Source organism: Vitis vinifera, chromosome 5 (genome assembly GCF_030704535.1).
Source record: "Vitis vinifera cultivar Pinot Noir 40024 chromosome 5, ASM3070453v1".
Classification (NCBI taxonomy): Eukaryota; Viridiplantae; Streptophyta; class Magnoliopsida; order Vitales; family Vitaceae; genus Vitis; species Vitis vinifera.
The window spans coordinates 8,019,858-8,042,567 of record NC_081809.1 but is presented as its reverse complement, the minus strand read 5'-3'; the positions used below and the strand labels follow the sequence as shown (position 1 = coordinate 8,042,567).

At 37.2% G+C, this 22,710-nt stretch overlaps 2 protein-coding genes across 2 annotated transcripts in view; both read left to right on the top strand.

Annotated features, from left to right (window-relative positions):
* LOC100251064 (uncharacterized) overlaps nt 1–13,487 on the top strand; it is a 46,619-nt gene extending 33,132 nt beyond the window's left edge. Inside the window, exons 2-7 of the transcript XR_009465593.1 lie at nt 4,265–4,408; nt 5,008–5,075; nt 5,202–5,252; nt 5,391–5,450; nt 5,622–6,074; nt 13,040–13,487. The gene's annotated coding sequence lies outside the window, so the exon portion shown is untranslated. The remainder of the gene's footprint in view (nt 1–4,264; nt 4,409–5,007; nt 5,076–5,201; nt 5,253–5,390; nt 5,451–5,621; nt 6,075–13,039) is intronic.
* Nucleotides 626–1,697, top strand: LOC100249526 (early nodulin-75). Its single transcript, XM_002285046.5, has one exon. The coding sequence runs from the start codon at nt 651–653 to the stop codon at nt 1,437–1,439; it is 789 nt and encodes a 262-aa protein (XP_002285082.2). The 5' UTR covers nt 626–650; the 3' UTR covers nt 1,440–1,697.
* Nucleotides 13,488–22,710: the final 9,223 nt, after the last annotated feature.

Genomic DNA, 22,710 nt, shown 5'->3' with positions numbered 1-22,710 from the left:
AATACTTTCGCGGAAGCGTCAAACCAGGACCTTGTAAATCCTTGGCTAGCAGTCGTTTTGTCAGCCTCCAATTAATATCCTCGTCTGGACACAAGGAAAACAGAGCAACAAATGTTGAGGGTGTGCAGGGGAGGTGTAACTCATGCACAAAGCAACTTCACAGTAAAAGAGCAGATATATCATGTAGTGCCTATCCCAGGTGAGCATTAATCTTAGGGAAAATGAAAAAAGGCCAACGTTTGCCCACCAATTTTGACTTGGAACAAGCAACGTATAACGTAATACTGCACAGTATTTAAAACAAGACTTAGAAGAGTGTCATGTTCCGTTGAAGAAAAGCATACTACATTATTATAATATATCTGTCTATGACACGTGGACGGTCTGCCACAAATATAATACGCTTATTTAGCCAAGAAAATGATGCTAAAGGAAATTGGGCAATGGCCGCAGAGAAAGCAAGAAGGACAAAAGTTGTGATCACACCTCAATAGTCCAACTTTGCAACTTCTGTAGGACCCAAATGGTTCCATAGAATTTATGTGTCACCATGAGTGCATGACACGTGTCATATGGGTGTTGGGTCCATCCCTCTATAAAAGGCCACCTAAATCTTTTATCCTTGCACAGATCTCAGCCTGAACTCAAAGATGTCTTCCACATCCTTGCTAGTGTTGCTGCTGGGACTGGTGGTTCTCACTACCTCGTCTCTTGCTGACTACCCCAAGCATCCCCCACTTCAGAAACCACCTACGGAACACCAACCACCAATTAAACCTCCCAATGGAGAGAAGCCACTCCCCGAACACAAGCCACCAAGTCCGTTTGGCAAACCACCCCAGGGAGAGAAGCCCCCACCACAACACAAGCCATCTGACAAAACTCGTAAGCTTCTCCAGGTAGAGAAGCCGCTTCCGGAGCACAAGCCGCCGGTGAAGGAACCACCTACGGAACACCAGCCACCAAATGAACCTCCCAAGGGAGAGAAGCCAGTTCCCGAACACAAGCCACCAAGCCCATTTGGCAAACCACCCCAGGGAGAGAAGCCACCACCAGAACAAAAGCCATCTGACAAAACTCGTAACCTTCTCCAGGGAGAGAAGCCACTCCCCGAACACAAGCCACCAAGCCCATTCGGCAAACCACCCCAGGGAGAGAAGCCACCACCAGAACACAAGCCATCTGACAAAACTCGAAACCTACTCGAGGGAGAGAAACAACTCCCGGAGCACAAGCCACCAAGCCCATTAGGCAAACCACCAAAGGGACAGAAGCCACCTCCTTCCGGTCACAACCCTGGGCACCCTCCTGCAGAGAGTGCCGAAGACTCATACAAGCCACCTCAGAAGATTACGCCTCCTTCAACTCCAACAAAGAAGCCACCAGCTCCTACCCAGAAGCCACCCCACAAACCACCATCTCCTACCCATCCCAACTGAGTGACTTTGGTTAGTTTGAGATTTTGAGTAATACGTAAAATAAGAGCTGCTACCCGCTGTGAACTTATCATGTTACTCTTTCCCTTCTTTCCCTGCAAGCCTATAGGTTCTATGTATAAGTCGCTGCTATGTTTCTGTTTGAGAATGGTGATGAGTACTCATTGTAGGTTTCTCTACCTTTGTAACACTGTCTATTTTATTATGTAGTGAATATTGAGTGTTACTTATAGTGCCATCTACAATTCAGATTTCCTTCTATTTATATTTCATATTTACTATTATCTTTGCTATGAAAAGTACTACTGCTACCAGTAAAGAAATTACAATTCATTTCGACTGAATGGAGAGGTTAGTCCCGTGAGCAGTGAAATCGCAAAGGAGCAATAACAGGATACATAAACTCATGCAACTTCTCATATAATGATGCAATCAGTAGATGCCCAGAACTTCGAAAATCGGTAGCAGAATTGAAACAATAATGTCATAATGGCATTAAGAAAGCAAATAAGCAAAAGCTTTAAACAGTAATCTAAGTATGAAAGCTTCTTTTTATGTGATGCTGTTGAGCTTAGTCAAGGCCAAGTACCTGACAGTTTCATTATCAGTCAGAAAGTGGCATGCACCTAGGGTTGCAGACCATCTATTATGGATGCTCTGATGCACTCAATTGAAAGGATGTATGCTGCCATATTTTCTTAACAAAATGAAAGAAACACCACTCCAAGCATCATATAGGTTTAGTATCAGTTAAGTCCCATAAATCCACACGCTTCTCCTATTACAGCCATTAGGTCAACAGGGCTATCTCTCTTCCATCTGATTCTGGTCGCTTCCCACAAAATCCTCCATCTTCCTAGCCTTCCTTATGAGGCCACATTACGATACATGTTAGTTTAGAAACAGAGAGACATGATCTGTCCTATTAGTAATTGGACAATGTCTGATTGGAATTTAGTTCCAGATAGCATCAGCAAATATAAGGTACCTGATAATAGGATTGAAAGAGAAAGGCGATTATAAAAAAAAAAAAAAAAAAAGATAAAAATTGGGAAGGATTAAAACTTTATTATATTCCACCATTCTCTCTTATCCAAATATTATATAATATCTTATTTATAAATATTCACACTTAATAAAATATAAATTCTTGATAACAAATATAAAAACTTTCAAAAAATTCAACAACTCAAAAATAGAAAGAGTATTTAACTATTTTTTGTAGATATTAATAATTAAATGAAATTTAAAGGTGAAAATGTTTTAGATCTTCAAATTATGGAGAAAATTCTTTAAACTTGAACCATACGATTCAAGCACATGGTGTGGAGGCCATGCCTTTTCCCTTTTATCAATGACAACTTCAATGTCATTTGTTGGTGTAAAATATGAAGACAAACATCAATTTACACGAGGTGTACAAGATTTTATAATGGTTCCCAATTTTGCTTATAATCATGAATGAGAGAAAATAATTCTATCATATGATTAAAAATATTGCTCTCTATATTTACATCTTGATATACAAGCCCTTCCTTTATTTAGTGTTTCTCAAAATTTTTTTATCACATTTCTGTTTACTTGGTACAATGTTGCATGTTTATAATTATCTCATAGTGATTTTTTTTTTCTTTTTGTGATTTAAAATATTTATAGAGATATTTCTAATGATGTTTTTTATTATGTAAGTATTTTTACAAAGAATTAATCATTTATTGAAATATCTATATAATATTTTTTTAGAAAAAAATATATATCAATTAGAAATTTGAGACACCTTTAACAACTCCTACCTGGACTAAATTATATCAAGTCAATCTTATCTTTATGGTACATGTCACAAACAAATTTTCTACATATGACTTCATTGATGCACTTGACTCTTTAATTTGATATTAAAAAATTGTCACCTAATGTACTCCAACGAGAAACTTATTTTAACAAAATTGTTACTCCATACCACACGTATTTGGTATGCCATGAGTTTCTTATGTGACATGATCCCCCTTATGCATCATAAATTTGACTTTTAGCCATTTTACATTTTCCACTTTCAAGAATATCTTATATTTCTTTGTTTCTTATAATTACACTCTGCTCTTTTCCACATTCCTACCTAATATTTGATATAGAATATACATACTCAACCTTAAGTCATGACTTTTTTCTCCATATAGCATACTAAATTCTTAACAACTTTCCTTACAAAATGTATTTCCACGATGAATCAACAATATTTCAATTATTATATACAATATTCTTCGGTTAAAAGTATACATCAATCAGGATTTTAAGTCAATTCTAACTGTATCCTTAGGGGCAAATGGAGAAAATTTCCAAAGTTCACATGTGAAATTTTGACTTGAAGCCTAATGGTGCAAGAGTTTTAGAGGAAAATGCCATTATCTAGAGGAAACGTAAATGATAACGTTGACAGAACTATAGGTTTAGCGGAACTCTAATGGGTCTTGATGCACGCCACATGCACTACTCTTTCTTGATAAAATATAGTATGGTTGTTAGCAAAGAAAATCATGTTATCAGGAAAAGCATAATCAGTACTTGTTGCTAGGAAATAACTTGATGGACATTATTTCAGGAGATTCAACTTGTATTTGTTCTATAATCATCTTTCCTTTCACCCCCCTCCCCTCTCTCTCTCTCTCTCTCTGCACAGACACCTACCTATATTAGGGCTTATTAGGTCTTTACATTGTAATGTACAATGAGTGGTGAGAACCAAGGATTATTAACACGAATTGCATGCTGGCAAAAATGTTACTGTTCTACAAGGATATTTCTTAATATACATGTTTTGTTTTATGAAGGCCGACTCTGGATTCATGCTGCTAGTAAGGTCCCAGATTCAGACACAATCAAAGCAATGGAGAATTTCTACAGGGAGATCTATGCTGTGAATGGGATAGCAGACCTCAAGTTTCCAGAACATTACCCAGTTTCAAGACTGTTAGGTGTTGCTAATGGTTTTGGATTTTTGGAATTTCTGACTAGATATGTTTTCATGCTCTATTATTAAAAACCTATATCTACATATCCATAAACATACACACATAATGTGTTTGCGTGTGTGTGTGTACATGCTTATATTTTTATATTTATATTTATTAAAACTGATCTGGCAAAGAAAAAAAATGAAGCAATAATCTCTTGTGATACCTTATAATAATATGTGGCATTCCAATTCTAAGTTGCAATTTGCAAAAAGAACTAGATTCTTAAAGGTATTTCTCTTATCTAAATTGATTTCATGTGGGTTCTTTGTTTCTTCTTTCTAATTAGTCTTTCTCAAAGAAATATTTTTGTCCTTTATTATTATTTGACTCTCTCTCTCTCTCTATATCTATCTATCTCTCTCTCTCTCTCTCTCTCTCTCTCTCTCTATATATATATATATAAAACCTGTTATTCACATTGTTGTCTGTTTGCAACAGTTGATGGGTGATTCGTATTTTAGTGGAAAGTAGCTCTCTTATTCTTATTCTTACTGAAATGCTAAATTTTTCTGTATGGCATGCTACAATAAATCCAACAAACTCTATTCTTGCCACAGGTTGTATTGAAGTAGTTGGTTGTGTTAAATGTGAAGAGCTGGCGTGCTGGAAGGAGGTACCTGAAGGGGTGGGCATCTTAGAAATTTACTTTTGCTTTTTGCTTCCCCCCGTCCCCTTCGTAAACTGATTAGGTACAGTTTGTTTTGTGTGATGTATCTCCATTTTGGTTGGATAACCTAAACTCTATTTGTAGGTAAGGCTAGAAGCGCAAACAGAGTTTTGCTGGCTCTGTGAGCAACCACAGGCATGTGTTTTCATTCAGCTAAAAGTATATAGTTTCTTGGAGAGTTTGACACTCAAGATGGTTAAACATTTTTGCTTGCCTTTTGGTATATTTGCTTTTTAGTATATTGATGGACTTAGTTCTCCTGACCTGATGCAGAAATTAATCATACCATTTGAGATGCGCGGGTACCAACGTATTTATAACCTGGAAAGAAAAGTACAAATTGAGCACCCATCATTTTTTTTTCCCTCTCCTTTTTGTTCTTTTTCATTTATTTTTTCTTTTTTCATTGATGATTCTTTCTTTGCTATCGCATTGAAAGCAAGTCTAACTAATGCAATAGAGTGACTGATTTTTAATTACTTATCCCCCCTGAAATTGTTGCAGATATATGAGGCAGCAGTTAGGGGTCTTCGTCCTGTTCAAGCTCCACTACCTGTCAAGTTTCTGCTTCCAGAACCACAAGATCCCCTCTCTTTGAAACCAGGATTACTTGTTTCTTGCTTTGATGGCTCCAAAGCTGCTGAAGACAAGAAACCAGAAGGTCTCCTTGCAGCCATAGCTGGTGCACGAGCAGCTGCCACACAGTTCTCAAAGAATGATAATCACCAATCCATAACAATGCAAGGACAAGATGCAGATGTTTCCACAAGAACAAGGGAAGAATCCGAGGAATTTGAGAAGCTGGATAGTGAATTAATTAAGAGGGCTGATGCCAAAACACAAAGAAATGCAGAATAGCAACATGGGATCTGAAGGAACTTACCACTTTGGGGCCACTGGAGGAGTTCATTTTCCTCCCTTAAGCTATTACTCTTATCAAGAAGTCACTATCTGCATGTCAATTCTTTTGTTTTAGCAAAATCTTTTCTGATGTATGAATTACTACATATATGCATATTTATCAACTAAAAAGAAAGAACAGGGTAATTAAAAATCTTACTCAAACCAATTTATAGGACTTGCCCAAAACCCGATATATACTAGCTGGTATAGAAAGGCATTAATGGTTATATGAAGATCCTTAGAGGATAGAAGAGTGGGGGTTGGTCTCTCATTTTGGAAAATGGTGCTAATTGGTTGGATTGTCCTTTTGTCGAAGAGGAAGTTCATAAAGCAGTCTTTCAACTAGTGAGGAGAAATGCTTAGAGCAATGATGACTTTTTCCTAGCTTTTTTGCATTAGGATTGGTGGGATGTGGTGAAAGAGAATTTATTAAAAGTTGTTTTATTGCTTAATAATTATGGGGTTATTAATTAGAGCACCAATGCTATTTTCACAGCTTTTGTGCCTAAAAAGAATTATACTAATAGAATTTCAAATTTTTTACCCATTAGGTAACGAGTCTTCACAAGATTATAGTTAATCTTGTAAGTTAACTTCTGGAAGATGCTCTTGGGTGGGGTTTTTCACATTAGTCAAAGGAGTTTGTTGAGGATGGTTCTCCGTAACGGCTTGATAGTGGAAATTCTAGAAAATTTTGTGAAAGGGTCAGTGGGTATGGAGGCCGGGGAGAGATCAGGGGAAAAGGTCACCTTTGAGGTGAATTTTAGTAGTTGTTTGGTAGAGAAGCACTCCTCCAATTGTATATCTTGTAAGTTGGCAAATTTCAATAGTTTCTCAAGAATGCCAGTTGATGGATTTGAAAAAGAGATCTTTTCCCTTGTGTGGCAGGCTAAGGAGAGGGGTTTCTGTTTTTTCGTTGGAGGTGAAGAGGAAGTTAACCTCGATATCTTGGTTTGAGAGGGACCTCAACAAGTTGGGATGCTTAGTCAATTATAAAAGCTCAACAAAAAGGAAAAGGGCTCCAAGAGTAGCAGTTAGGATCCAACATAGGTTGCATGATGAAGCTAAAAATCCTGTCTTGGAATGTCAAATGAGCAAATGATGAGGAAAAGTATATGATAATAAAGTCATTGATAAGGTCTCAAGGGGTTGATCTAGTTTGTTAACAAGAAACCAAGGTTCGATAGATGTTCGTTCAACTGGTAAGGAGTTTAGGAGTAGGAAAATTTTTGAAATGGTATTGGAAGTTAGAAGCTTGATAGTAGGCATTTTGGTTTTCCAAGATAGTAGGGTATTAGAGTTAATTGGTAAGGAGGTGGAAGCATTCTCTATTGCTTGTCTATGAATTGTGAAGATAGCTTTGTCTAGGTATACGTAAGAGTTTATGGGTTGGTTTAAAGGGGAGAAAGAGTGGATTTCTGGGTAGAGTTGGGTGCCATAAGAGGCCTTTGGGATGACCTCTAGTGCTTCAGAGGGGATTTTAATATGGTCAAGTTCCCCATGAAAAGGAGGAATTGCCTTAGAATGTTGTTTGATATGAGGTTCTTTTCAGAGGACATAGAGGACTTGACCTTGGGATCTTTCGCTAGTTGGAGGGCTATTCACTTGGAGTGGTGTTCATAATCTTTTGTCTTCTTCAAGGCTAGCTTGGCCATTTCCTAGTGTCAGATGATTGGTAGAATCGTTTTTCTACTTTAATCTAGAGTATTTTACCTAAACCAATTTTTGGTCATTACCCCATAGTTTTAGATGGAGGTAGGATAAGGAGTGGGAAAACACAGTTTACATTTTAAAATATGTAGCCTAAAACAAAAGGCTTAAAAGATTTTGTGAGGAGTTGGTTGATGGTTATAATGTGGATGGCTTGTATGGTCATATTTTGGAAGTTAAACTAAAGGCTGTCAAACGAGATTTAAAATCTTGGAATGAAGAAGGTTTTGGGAATGTCTCAACAAAAAACCTAGAGGTGCTAAACTGGATCAACTTCTGGGACTCAAAGTAGAGAGCAGTTACCTTATCTCTTGAAATCGTTGAGGCCAAAGGTTAGTGGTGATTGAGTTTAGCAAGTGGGCCTTGTTAGAAGAATCTATATGTATGGGGGCAAAAATAAAGAGAAATTTGGTTAAAAGAGGGGGTGGATAAAAACACCAAAATTTTCCATGAAATGGTCAATGCCCAAAGAATAAAAAACTTCATGTTTAAAATTTGAGTGAATGCAAAATGGTTGCTTGGGAAGCAAATATAAAGGAAGGGGAGTTTAGGGCCTTCCAAAATCTCCTATCTGATATGGGCGAGTGGAGACTCAACATTAATGGGATGACCTTTGAAGTTATGCTATGTGCTGATTCTAGGAAATTGGAGTTACCTTTCTTTGATGAGGAATTTCTTGTTGCCTTGTCTAGCTTGAGTGGGGATAAAGCTGTAGGGGCCAAATGGATTTATTATAATATTTTGGCAAATGAGCTTGGGGAGTTTTTTGATAATTGTTCCTTTGAGCAAAATTTAAATGTCATGTTCTTGGTCTTGATCCCTAATATAGGTGCAGCAGAGAACCTAAAATTTTTTACATTGATTAGCTTAGTTGGGGGTTTTTTTGTACAAGCTATTGGAAAAAGTCTTGGCTAAAAGACTAAAAAATGTGGTGGGTAAAATAGTTTTAGTTTATTTGCATGCTTTTGTGGAAGACAGACAATTTCTAGATGCAGTTCTAATCATAAATGATGCTCTAGATTCAAGGTTAAAGAGTCCCAATAGTGGGGTAATTTGCAAGTTAGACATTGGAAAGGACGATGGCCATGTAAATTGGAACTTTTTGTTAATGATGTTGGATAAAATGGACTTTGATCATAAGTGGGTGAGGTGGATCAAATGGTTCATTTCCACTACTCAATTCTCTATTCTAGTAAATAGTGTCCTATTCAGTTTCTTTGAGAGCTCAAGGGATTTGAGGTAGAAAGATCCTCTCTCCCCTTACATTTTCATATTGGCAATGAAGGCTTTCAATTGAATTTTGAGGAGAATTAGATAAAAGGGGTTACATCTCAAGTTTCAAAGTGGGAGGAAGACAGGAGGAGGGGATGGAAGTGTCACATTTCTTGTTTGATGATGATACCCTATTTTTTTGTGACACTAATTAAGAGCATCTGTAACATCCAAGTTATAACTTCATGTGGTTTGAGGCAATGTCTGATTTAGAAATAAATATGGAAAAAAATGAATTGATTCTTATAGAAGTCACAAATATTAGGGGTTTAGCTTTGGTGTAAGGTTCTAAGGTAGGGAATCTACCCATTACATGTCTGGGCCTTCTCTTTGGAGCTTTCCACAACTTTGTAAAGGCATGGGAATTGGTAGAGGTGAAATTTTAAAGAAAGCTCCTCGTATGGAAAAGGTCATATCTTTCAAAAAGAGGGACATTCACCTTGATTAGGAGCATGTTGTTAAATCTGTCTATTTATGTTATGTCTTTTTTTTTTTCCATTCGTAGAAAGTTAAGCTTAAGGTTGGAGTCCATGTTGCATGGGTTTTGGTATGAGTGTTATATATGGTGAAAAACCAATGTCCAGTAGGATAACACTCGTGAATGGGTGTATTTTAAAAATTATTAAATAGGGAGTTGAATTTTTAACCTAAAGTTAACCTGTGAGATATCAGGGATAAATAGAATATCTAAAATCAAACATAAGATCAAGAGACACAATAATTTTTATGTGGAAAACCCCCACACTAACTATGGAGATAAAAACCCACGAGGTCTAAGACCTCAAAGCTAAATCCACTATATGAGATAAAGTCACATAGAACTCTTTGTCTGCTTTATTCTAAAGACTTACTCTCTAGAACCTGCAACTTGATTCATGTCCGCAATGCAACAATTTCAATTGTTCTAGTGAATACACCTTAGCCTTGTTGAAGGGATGCAGGTCTTCAAACAACCCAAGATTAAACACTTTGATTCCTTGATGAGAGATCGGGAATGGTATGACAAGTTAGGGTAAACCACTTGGTGAATTTCTTAACCCTAAAGGGTTATAATAGGGTTTATATAAACCTCTAGGCCGAAGGAGATTGATATTCTAAAGTTTCCAAATCCAATTTTCATGATTATCCAAAAAATATTCTTCCATATTCTGGCAGATTCTATATGAGCGCTCAAGCGCTAGTTAAGTGCTTGAGCGGTCCTAGCGCTTGAGCGCTATTTCTACCACTTGAGGGCTATTTCTACCACTCGAGCGCTATTTCTACCACTCGAGCGCTATTTCTACCTCTTGAGCGGCCCTAACTTTTCCAAAATATTAATTTCAACTTTTTAATTCAATAAAGAAATTCTGGTCCACTTTTAGAAAATTTGACTAATTTTTGATTTTTTTTTCATTAGAAATATCTAAGAAATTCTAGTATGATCATCAACCATCTAGTCCCTGTTATGTTCTTTATTTTAGATGACCTCCAAACATCACTATGTATGGAAAAAAGATGAGATGGTTTGTATGGTTGAGTTGGATAGGGTCATAGTTGTGAAAGGTGCGCCTAGGCTCTAGACGATGTGACATCACCCTTCAGCGCTTCGCCTGATTGCAGGAGCCGCCCCTTCACAGAGGCGTTGATTAAGTGTGCAAGGCGCTCGCCTCTTGGCTAGGCGCAACGCCCTCAACAGGTGCACCTCTATCCTCTGTCGTCGTTTTTTTTTTTTCTTCTTCTTCTTTTGGTCATCTTTTTACCCTTTGACGATGAGTTGTAGAGTAGCAAAGGGAGAATGACGAGGGTTTTGTTTTTTTAATTTCCTGAGATCAAAATGACGTTGTTTGGTTTGTTCTTTTAAAAGAACAGGGGCCAAAACGGTGTCATTTTTGGCTGGTTTTTATTTATTTATTTATTTATTTAAAAGATTAGGCTCCAAAACGATGTCATTTTGGCTTGTTCTTCTTCCAAAACCCAATATATGCTTGTTTTAGACATGTAAAAAAAAAAAAATGTCCTAGCCTCCCGAACAATGTGAAGAAGAGAAGAGGATGAAGAAGAAGGGGAAAATTAGAGGAAAATTTTCGGGCACTTGATTGTATTATATAAAAATATATATGTAAAACAGGATGCACCTCACTTTACTAAAGTTCGCGCCTTAGGTGTGCCTTGCGCCTAAGGCTCCAAGAGGACTTTGCGTCTTGGTGTGCCTTAAGTCTTTTAAAACTATGGATAGGGCTTGCAAAGATGCTTGGATAGTTGACAAATTTCACACTGAAAACCATGGAAAGAGTTTTTTGAGATATAAGAAACTAGGATGTCCTAGACAATAGTGCTATAACATAACATCACTATCTTTATTAGAACTAAAGACAAAAAGACACCATTTTTCACCAACTGTTGGTTAAGATTGTCTTTCAATATAATAATTCACTTTGAAGGCATAGAGTCCTAAACACACTTCAACATTGCCAATCGTCTTCCCCGAATTCAAATTCTAAAAAACACAATGGTTTGGGAAAAATTTAGTAACATAGTTCTTTTCATAAGTGAGTTTACTAATGGACAATAGATTGCAATCCAAGTTTGGAACCAAAAGAATAGAGTCAAGAGTTAGGTCCTTAGAGATGACAATAAAACTTGTACCAGTCACCTTTGAGAGAGAACCATCAGCCATACGAATTGTATCATCCCCAAAACAAGGTGTATAATTTTGAAAAATTGTGGCACTCTAGTCATGTGATCAAAAGCTCCTGAGTCAACAATCCAATGACTCACATTTTCCCTTTTTCTTTTAGGGCAGTAAGAAAATTACCTTTTTGAGCAAAGGATCCGGACCCGATGAAGAAATGGAGGAATTTGCCTCCTGTTGGGACTAGTTGAACATTTTTTGCAACAATTCCAATTACTCTTTTTGAACGGACTGAAATGTTGTGGTGTTGGGTTGTCCTCAGTAGTGACATGGTGTCCTAGACTTTCTCTATTATTTTGAGGTTGAGGAGTCCTTGGTGACCATTCCGTATTTGGTTATGGACAGATTGAATGGGTTAGAATTAGCTCTAATACGATGAAGAAATTTGAGGGAGCTTTTATTTTTCTCTCATCTTTCAAATTGATTCTTGCATTGATATTTATACATGAATGACTGAGGTCATTTGCCTTAGAAAAAGAAATCTAATCCTTGATTTTAGGAGAAAGTCTCATAAAATCAGGAAATGAAATTAGAATAGGAAACAACTATATCACAGCTGTGATACAGCTCTAACACAGCTGTACCTTCTGGATTTCCTCCGGATTTCCACAAATTTGTTCGACTTTTATCGAGTGTGACATAAAGCACATGTATCTCAACAGGGATTAACAATTTGAGGCTACTCCATGGCTTGTGCTTTTTCATGGAAATGGTATCTGTTGCAACACAAGATCTTCAGATAATTGATATCCTTGCTGGACTAGGAATTAGGTTGATGGATTCATGCTACTTCATAGATGAAAGCTAGGGTGCCTCTCTTCAGAAAGTTTTCCATTTGAACTTCGTACTCCAATTGTTAAGGGTTTTCATTTGAATTATGTTAGAGAAAGAAATGGATTATGTGTGAAAATGTGAAGTTTCACCTTCTTAGCTGAATGGCCAAGTCACTGCCATGGGTCTCTTAAAGACAGAATGAACTTCTGAAACTATGAACATGGTTGTTTGGCAAAGGAAAAAAAAAAAAAACAAAAGAAATCTGGTCGCACAGGCTTGTAATTACTTTTTTCTCTCTTTTTCCAGGACCACTTTTATTAAGATTGCATGAGACCATGATGTATGAATGCATAGGATAGATTGCCTATATGCATGACAAATGTTTTTTGAACGAATGAATTTCCACTGTGGAATAGCCTTTAAATAATCTCATCCAATTTGTTCCTGGTAGTATAGAACTCAAAGGTACCTAGCGGCTGGTTTCTTTAACTTGGTTGTGAGAGTTGTTCGTCTTCTATTATATTTACCTCCTGGCAATCCATTTTTTGAGGATTGATTTTTATTTTTATGTTGGAATTAATTGAAATTGCAGATTTTCACTTTGTTCCCTAAGGCAGTGACAATATGAGTGGCATATGATCGCAGGGAGAAGTAATTGAAAGTCAGTGACAATATGAGTGGTGTATGATTCCAGGGAGAAGCAATTCAAATCTTAAAGCCTGTGGAATTGATACCTGCTTTATTTAATTTTAATGTGTACATATGTGAATACTGGTTGTTGAAGACTCTGGGAAACCCACACGACCTTTGTGACTTACTTTCAAGGTTCTGATCTCCTTAGCAACTGAAGCTAATATTGGAGAGAACCCTGTACAATATTTCTAATACATTTCTATGGTTTTCTGGTTAGAATTGAGGCTTTTAGGAGTACTTTCATATTTCCTGATGGGGAACTGGATAATAATTTTATCAATTTCCTTTCTTATGTAATAATGGCTATGAATAATTTTCCTTGTTTGGAAAATAAGTTTCTTTGTAGTTTGTGGTTCTCTTATGGCAATTTATGTTATGCTAATCCATTTTTACATTAATTTATAATATACTACTCCATTTTTACATTATTATGCAAACAATGAACCCAAAACAAACTTTTACCTGTTAATTCACCAGCCCCTCTCATCCTCATTGGTAGAAATACTATATTCTTTTCCCTGGTTGTTGAGTTCAAGTAGTGGTTGAATGTCAAATGTAACAATATTGTCTTTTCAGCAGAAAAATGTATGTGGGGATAATTTTTTGATAGGCATATCTGGAGGTCAATTTCTGGGCCCTGTTAGAGTGTAGTAACTTATGGTGAAATCCCATGATTTAAGAACATATGCTGTGCATCCAATTTGGATGATACTTTATGCCTTTTGGCTGGGCATTTAGAAAGACAGAAATTAGAGGTCTGAACATTGAATGATTTCCTTGCAGGATATGAACATGGAACTCTTAAAATCTTTATTTGGTTGGAGTAATTGCTTCAGGAGTTCAAGGGGATTTGCTTTTTGGATACATTTTTAATTGTGTTAAGTTAATAGTTAAAATCTTGAAGGTTGGAGCTTTTTGCATGTATATGTATACTATCTGTTTATGCTGGGCGAGGCCTGGGCAGTGGGTGCTCTCCCTAATTTGGAATATAAATATCTAGTTATAGGAAGGCTTTCCTCCTTGGCAGTCTCTTCGATTCTTCTTTTGGTTCAGTAATTCATGGTGGATGTAAGAAGTTCGATCTGCGATAGGTTGGTTCCTATCAAGAGTTTGGTTTATATATTATTACCCAGTAGTGAAGCTAGCTACTAGTTCAAGTGTTGGTTGAACTGTAAAAGATTTGGTGGATTTAATCTTATTGTACTAATAAACTGCATCGAATGTGTTTGCAATTTATTGTTGGACAGTGCATGTTATCTGCCGCAGGCTGGAAACATGCCTTTAGCTTTTAGCAGGTTTGAAGACTGAAATCTTGGAACTTAATCTAGGAGAAGGCAGCTTGGTATCCCTGCTCCGTGGGCCATGGCTTGTCTTTTTCTTATAGTTCAGCTTGATCTTGAAGGTATGCAGAAGTACATTCTATATTATATGGTCCATAAAGGTAGCCATAAAAAATGGAACATGGAGAAACCCCAATTTGGACTTTTGTGCCAGGTTTGGTTCTAAGAAACTGTAAAGGAAAGAATTTCTTTTTTAAGGAAAATGATTTTCTCATGTCTGACTTTATCTTGGAAAATATGAAAGAAAATCAAATATAGTTATAATTAGTTAGAAATTTATGATTTTTAAATCATTTAATCTTTATATAGAAAAGGAAAAATAAGTGAAAGAAATTTGAGGGAACATGTAAAAATAATTTGTTAACTTTCAATCTATTTTTATTTTTTTTCACTTTTTCTTTCCTTTTAACTTTACTTCCATTTTCTCTCAAGTTTTTCAAGAACCAAACAGAGGGCTACAGTTTCAGTTTCAAACCAGCTAACATGCTTCATTGGTTAGTGTTGACATACAAAGAAAAAAACTTATGCAATATCTCCATAGGAAGATGAGTGTCATGTTCCCTGTGATAGAAAAATGATTAAAGTTACTGCTATATAATGATTATCAGGATTGCAAATTACACTGTCTTCTTTCCTCTCTCTCACTATCATGCCTTGATGCTTATCATGATTCATCAACATTATGCTATTTTTTCTCGTTTTTATTTGAACATTATTCTATTTTTTCCCTTTTTCCTTTCCTTTTACTTTTGTCAGGTTAATTAGATACTGGAATGGGGAACAAGAGGTCAAGTGTGATCACACTGTACTGATCTTCACTTTCAACCATGTAATCCAGGTAGGTGGTGTAGCCAATTGTCAAACTTTTCTACTCAGTGGCATGGAAATAGACCAAATCAAACTGTCACCCAAGAGAGACAATAACATTATTTTGAAAATATTAGGAGGATGGTCCTATATAGATCATATGCATAAATACACGTCCCCTTGAGATATAGTCTCCAACCCATTATATGAGGCAACTCCTATCTTCTAGTCTTCATCATCAGATCCCAAATATGGCTCACAAATACTTGCTAGTGCTGTTCCTTGGGGTGATGATTCTCTCCACTGCCTCTCTTGCTGATTACCACAAGCCTCCAGTGGGAGAGGAGCCACCACCTGAAAAAAGGCCACCACCTTATGGTCACTGCCCTGGGCCTTCTCTGGTAGAGAATGCCAAAGATTCACACAAGTTTCCCAACGGAGTGAAGTTTCCCAAGGAGAATGCTGATTTGCATGGGAAATTCGAAAGGACGAAACCTGGACATCCAGAATAAGACGAAATCAACTCCTGAGAGAAGCTGCCTAGTCCCCTACACAAGCCACCCCAAGCCTCTACCGCCTAACTATTCCAACTTGATATGAGTAATATGTAGAAAGAAAAGCTGGAGTCTCACATCTTCTCTCTTCTAATTTAGTGTTCTATGGAACAGGTAATACTACTAGTATTGGGGAATGTTTCATACGTCTAACACTCATTTTAGTGCTTGTAGGTTGCTTGTAGCTTATGAGCATGTGGGGCTTTATCTGATATGTGTGTATGACAGTGAGCAAAATCCAATAATAAGGTCATTATCCTGTGAATAGATTTTGAATTTCAGCTCTGAATAGGCTTATTAGCTGCACTTACTATGCCGACATATAGAATGATAGACCATGCAACGTGTCCTGAAAATGATGAGAATTCATGGATGTTTGAAGTACAAGGATTATGTATGTTTTGCCCAGTGTGGCAGTAAATAGCTTGTTCATTTGTGATATGTTGCTCTGGCCAAATAGAATATGACTGCTCCTCTCATTCCATTTGCCATACAAAATAAAAGCTTTCAAAGATACGTATACTTAAAAAAAAAAAATCCTTCGATTTTGAATTTGGCAAACCACCTAAGGGATAGAAGCCACCGCATTATGGATGCACCCCTGGGTATTCACCTGTACTAGAGAAGAGAGTGCCAAAGACTCATACAATCAATCCACCACAGAAGATTAAGCCTCCTTCAACTCCTGCAAAGAAGCTACCATCTCCTGAGAAGAAGCCAAACTCCTTTCCACATAGCACCCCACAAACCTCTACCTCACACTCATCCCAACTGAGTGACTTTGGCTAATGAGTAGTAGTAGTAGTAGTAGTAGTGGTAGTATGTGTAAAATAAGTGCTGCAGTGCACTGATATCATCCCCTTCTGTGAGTTGAGGGTATGATATGCATCAGTCACTGGGAACTGTTGGGAAAGGTTTGTGCTTTACTTGTTCTAGTGTTTGTGCCTTGCTTGTAGGCAATTGTGACATTGTTTATTGCATTATATAGAGAGTATCGATTGTTACCAGTAGTGTAGTGCTGTTAGTTTATAATTTACATTTCCTTTCACTGGACTACGTATATTTCACTATGTTAATTTGATTTGGGAACCACTCATAGAGGCTAAGAAATCACAATTTACTCTAGCTGCAGGGAAAGTTTGCTTGCTATCTTAATTCTAAATGTCACATACCATGGTTAATGAATGCTGGATACATAACCATACGTACTCATTTATCTCATCTAATAAGGAAATCCTGCAAACCTAGATGCCTTGTGTGTCGAAAATGAGAAGCACAGGTGAATAAATGTTATCATAATCATAATTAGCAGATGGATCTGAAATCTTAAAATGATTTTAATATAATGAAGAACGATATTTGATTTGTAAGCATAAAAACTTGTCATTAGGTGAGGTGGTAGGAGGCAGTCAAAACCTAAAACGACCCCAAATCTTTAAGCAATGATTTCCATCATGTATTGGTGCTTAGCATGAATATAGTGCTGATTTTATTCTGTTTTTTGTTTTGTCAAGTCATGTGGATGTTGGAATAGAAACCAAGATGCCAAGAGGGTTGCAATCCAGGGATCCACCCTTTTAACTCTGGAGCCCAGGAGGCAGGTGCATTTATCCAACTGTGCAACTCAATGGCATGCAAATGATCTGACTCACCACTTAGGGTCACCCAAGAGAAAAGATGTTCCTTTGATGTGTTTCCAGAATAAATCTATGAAATCCCACATTGGTGAGGGGAAGAAGTTCTTTTATATGTATAAAAGTTGCATTTTTTACATGGAAGAGAGTCGATCCAACATCAGTTGCCTTTTCTTGACTTATAAGAACCAGTAAAACTTGTGAGTAAACTGAAATAGAGCAAGCAGGGTTGGGGTTATGCAGGGGAGGTGTAACTAGGGTTTCACATTATTGTTCTTATCTAAATGCGTATGATAATTCAGATTTGTCCAATGAACACATTAAAAGCATTGAACCCAATATGAAGCCTTTTGTATCCCCCTAAACCTGAAAAAGTGATCCTGGTGTGTTCCATACAAGCAATGTGAACATTTACCATGACATGGAACAGAATTAGAGACAAACATAACATCAGAAAAAGGCAGACCATACATGTTCCCTTGGTGCTTTTCTGAATCTTCACACGCAGAAAGCACTTCACAGTAAATTTTGAGGGCCAGATAAGTTCACACAATGTTATTCTAACTCAAGTTGAAGTTGGGTGTCGTCAGTGGGAAATGTAGAAATACAAATTTACATGTGAAATTTTGACTTCAAGCCTAATCATGGAAAACTTAAGGAGAAAAATGCCATGCCATCTGCTGACCTTAATGGGTCTTTATGTTGGCCCCATTTAATACTCTTTGTTGATATTTTATCAGGATTGGACTTGCAATCTCCTCTCTCCCTTCTTTCAGCATCCTGTCTTGATGCTTACTATGAACCCAGGTGCCGCTTTTCTTCTGTTTTTTTTTCTTTCTATTTATCAGGTCATATAGATGCCAGAATGGAAATTAAGAGGCCCTGTTGAGAGTTATGCCTTAGTAGCTGCTGAGGAAAAGGCTGAAATCGTCAACCACATGCAATTGAAGTCAATGAGATTACTAGAATGTTGAAGCTATTTTTATGTTTCTGTTTTTGCTGTTGCTATTATTATGTTTTTGCTTTTAAGTTAAATTCTGATGCTATTTTGTAGGAGGTAGTTTTTTGTTCAACAAGTAGCTTGATTTGATGCTTTTTTTGAGGTCATATATGTTACACAATCTGTATAAATTCAGCCTTATGATCAAATAAAAAATATAGATCAGTAGCAGCATATCTCTGTTCTCTGTTGCTTGGTGTGTTAACCTCGCCTGCTTCCAACAGTTTGGTATCAGAGCAATTTTTGTCTTGAGGGACCAGTGAGGTGTGTGAGCCTAAACACCGTATACCAAACCTGAATCTGAAAACCTTGCAGAAATGGAAGAAGCAAGCTTCACAGCAGCACCACTAGTCTTCAATGGAGAAAATTACCAAACTTAGGCTGTCAGGATGACTGTTCATCTACAGGCTCTTGATGTCTGGGAAGCAATAGAGGAAGATTATGAAATTTCTCCACTTGGAGCCAATCCAACTGTGTCACAGATGAAAAACCATAAGGAGAAAAAGACGAGGAAGGCTAAGGCCAAGGCTTGCTTATTTTCTGTAGTCTCACCATTAATTCTCACCAGAATCATGCAACTTGAATCTGTTGCAGAAATCTGGAAGCATCTACGGGAAGAATATCAAGGCAATGAAAGAGTCAGAAATGTGCAGGTAATGAATCTAATTCGAGAATTTGAAATGGTGAGGATGAAAGAGTCTCAAACCATAAAAGATTATGCAGAACAACTTCTTACCATAGCAAACAAGGTGAGGTTGCTAGGTAAAGAGTTTTCTGATGAAAGAGTTGTTCAAAACAATTTTGTCACAATTCCTGAAAAATATGAAGCTACAATTTCTTCTTTGGAAAACACAAAAGATTTGTCAAGTATCACCTTGGCAGAACTACTAAATGCTTTACAAGCTTTGGAACAAAGAAGACTCATGAGGCAAGGAAGTTCTGTAGAAGGAGCTTTTCAAGCAAAGACACAGACCAATGAAGGTAACACAAGAAGGAGGAAGAACAAAAAGAACAACAATAAGCCAAGCAACAACAACAATAAAAAAACTGGAACCTATCCACCCTGTCCTCATTGCAAGAAAACAAATCATCCTCAACAAAAATGTTGGTGGAGACCAGATGTGAAATGCAACAAATGTGGTAGACATGGACACATAGAAAGGATCTGTAGAACTCAGCAGCAGCAGGGAGAAACCAATGTAGCAGCTGAACAATACCAGGAGGAACAACTATTTTCAGCAACATGTTTTGCAAACGGTAGCACCTCTGAAAGCTGGCTCGTGGACAGTGGTTGCACAAACCACATGACATGATCAAGATCGCTTTAGGGAGATTGATAGGACAACTATTTCCAAAGTTAGAATAGGAAATGGTGAGTATATTCCAGTAAAAGGTAAAAGAACATTAGCTATTGAAAGCCTAACAGGTTTAAAGCTCATTTCTGATGTTTTGTTTGTGCCTGACATTGACCAAAATTTGCTAAGTGTTGGACAGCTTGTTGAGAAAGGGTTTAAAGTTTGTTTTGAAGACAAAAATTGCATAATCAAGGATGCTGAAGGCAAAGAGGTGTTCAACATAAAAATGAAAGGCAAAAGTTTTGCCTTAAATATGTTAGAAGATGAGCAAATTACTGCTGCACAACACGAGAACAATACAATGCTTTGGCATAAAAGATTAGGGCATTTCCACCACAATACCGTGCTCTACATGAAGAAGAATTAGATTGTAGAAGGACTCCCTGATTTGGAAGAAGAACTTCCTATATGTGCAGCCTATCAATATGGGAAGCAAACAAGACTTCCTTTTCCTCAAAAAGCAGCATGGAAATCAACACAGAAACTACAATTGGTTCACACAGATGTGAGTGGACCTCAAAAGACACCATCTTTGAAAGGGAGTAAGTACTATATTGCATTTATTGATGACTTCACAAGATTTTGTTGGATTTATTTTCTCACTTACAAAGCTGAGGTTGCTGATGTGTTTTTGAGATATAAGGCCATGGTTGAAAATCAAAGTGAATACAGAATCAAGGTTATAAGGTCGAATAATGGTACAGAATATACTTCAGAAAAATTCAACAAATTTTGTGAAGATGCAGGCATAGATCACCAGCTCATTGCACCATACACCCCACAACAAAATGGGGTGGTGGAAAGAAAAAATAAAACAATAATGGAGATGACTGACTCATGCCTAATTGGTGTCTCAGCTGATTTGTGTTCAGCTGGTGCTCCTTGATTGAGGAAGTGATCAACAAAATTTATACCTATAACACCATACACTAGGGTAGTAAATACAAAGCTACTATAGTATAGTGGCTCTAGGATCGTTCATTGGGAATGATTTGCAGGCAATCAATGATACCAATTCCAAGTGAATTGGTCTTGTTTCATTTCACGGTTAGCTTAAGGAATAAAACACAAACTTTGATTTGTAAAGGTTGAGATTTAAACTAACTAACTTAACAGAAGTTTGGAATAATTTAGGAAGAAAAAAACATTCCTTGGAGATTTAGGTTCACTGGGGTGGTTCCTCATGCAAAAGACACGGCTCTGGTCAGTTGGTTCATTTCCTCGCATTAGAGATTCAACTTATAGTCAATTCTCTAACCGGTGATGTACAAAGACTCCTTCAATTAGATTTCACTTTAATTCTCTCACTGATACAACTTGCAATGGTTCATGCCTCTCACGAGCACTTACCATTCAAGGTGATCTTTAACCTTGGATTCCCTTCACAAACTCGCAAGAGATAACTAATGGATGTCTCCTAGGAGTCCAAAAGCTTACCAAGTGTTGGTAATTCCAGAAAATCCTACCTTGAAGTCACCTACCAGAGGCTCGCAAGGGGTAAACTAGTGCATTTCCATGGTTGGAAATCACTTGCCTTACCAAGTGTTGGCCCAGGTGACTCCAAAGTGTTTTAAGTTAACTAAAAACATTGAAATCACTAAAGGATTTCACTTCCTCTTCATTACTAGCTAAAACCACAGAGCTTTGCATTCTTGCACTTGGAACCTTCCCCGGCAACCTTAGCTCCAAGGAATTGGAGGTTTAGTTACTCATTCTTTGGGGAAAACTCCTCAGAGAATTCATAACTTAGAAATAAAATGAAAATACAAAGTGAGAAGGTAAGGCAGTAGAAAGAAAATAGACTTTACTTGCTTACCAAACGTTTACAGAAGGAACTCCTCCCTGAGAACAGGCTCCCGAGAGGTATTTATAACAACAAAATATAAAACTAATTGTTACAAAGATATTTGGTCTTTTTACTAACTTAAAAACTAAGGAATCATGTAATTGGTGGTTTACAAGGAGTATTTTGGGATTTAGACAACAAAAATCTAATGGAAAATATCTCCCAATGTCGGTAGCAAGCTTCGGGAGGCTTCAGGAGCCATTTCGCAGGTGAAAAATGAGGCCTGCGAAATTTCGCAGACACCCAAGAGGGCTGCGAAATTATCTTGCAAGACCGAGCTATCTTCACTAGGCTGCAAAGTTGGCTTCCATCTTGAAGTTTCCAGCTCCCTTCTCGCGGCATGGTTCGTGCATCGTTAGAAGGAGAAACACCTTACTGTACAAAAGTGCTGCGAAATTCTCGCAACACATGGCTGATTCCGCAACACTTTAGAGTGTCTGGCTTGTAATGGCTGCAACTTCTTCGTTTCAATTCCGAATCGCACACCGTTTGAAGCATTGGATTGTTGACTTCCTGAGCTTTGAAATGGTATATAGCTTGCATCATTTGGACTTCAGAAAGTGCTCCAAAAGTGGCTGCTACGACTGTCATCAAGAATATGCTCCATGACTGATCCTCTTTGCTTTTTCTCCTTGCAATCCGGATTCACTCTTGGCAATTGAATTCTAAGCTTTGCCCAAGATTCCTCATAGCTCTCCTCATTCTTGACTTGCTTTGGTGATCGAAATACTAACAAAAACACCAAAACTTGCACAAAGTGATCAAAATTGCTTTAAAGGATCCTTAACATGCCAATTGAGTTAAAAGGCCTAAACTACTACTCAAAAGTGTTAAAAAGGATTAATTAAAGGCTATCAAATAGCACTTTTTGAGTAGTAATCACTCCCCCCAACCGACATATTGCTAGTCCCTTAGCAATAAAGGAGAGAAAAATAAAAATAAATAGCAAACTAATCTAAAATTTACAACATCATGCTGAAAGGAAAATAATTCTTAAGTGGCATGATGATTTACTTCTCACATGAATCATTAAA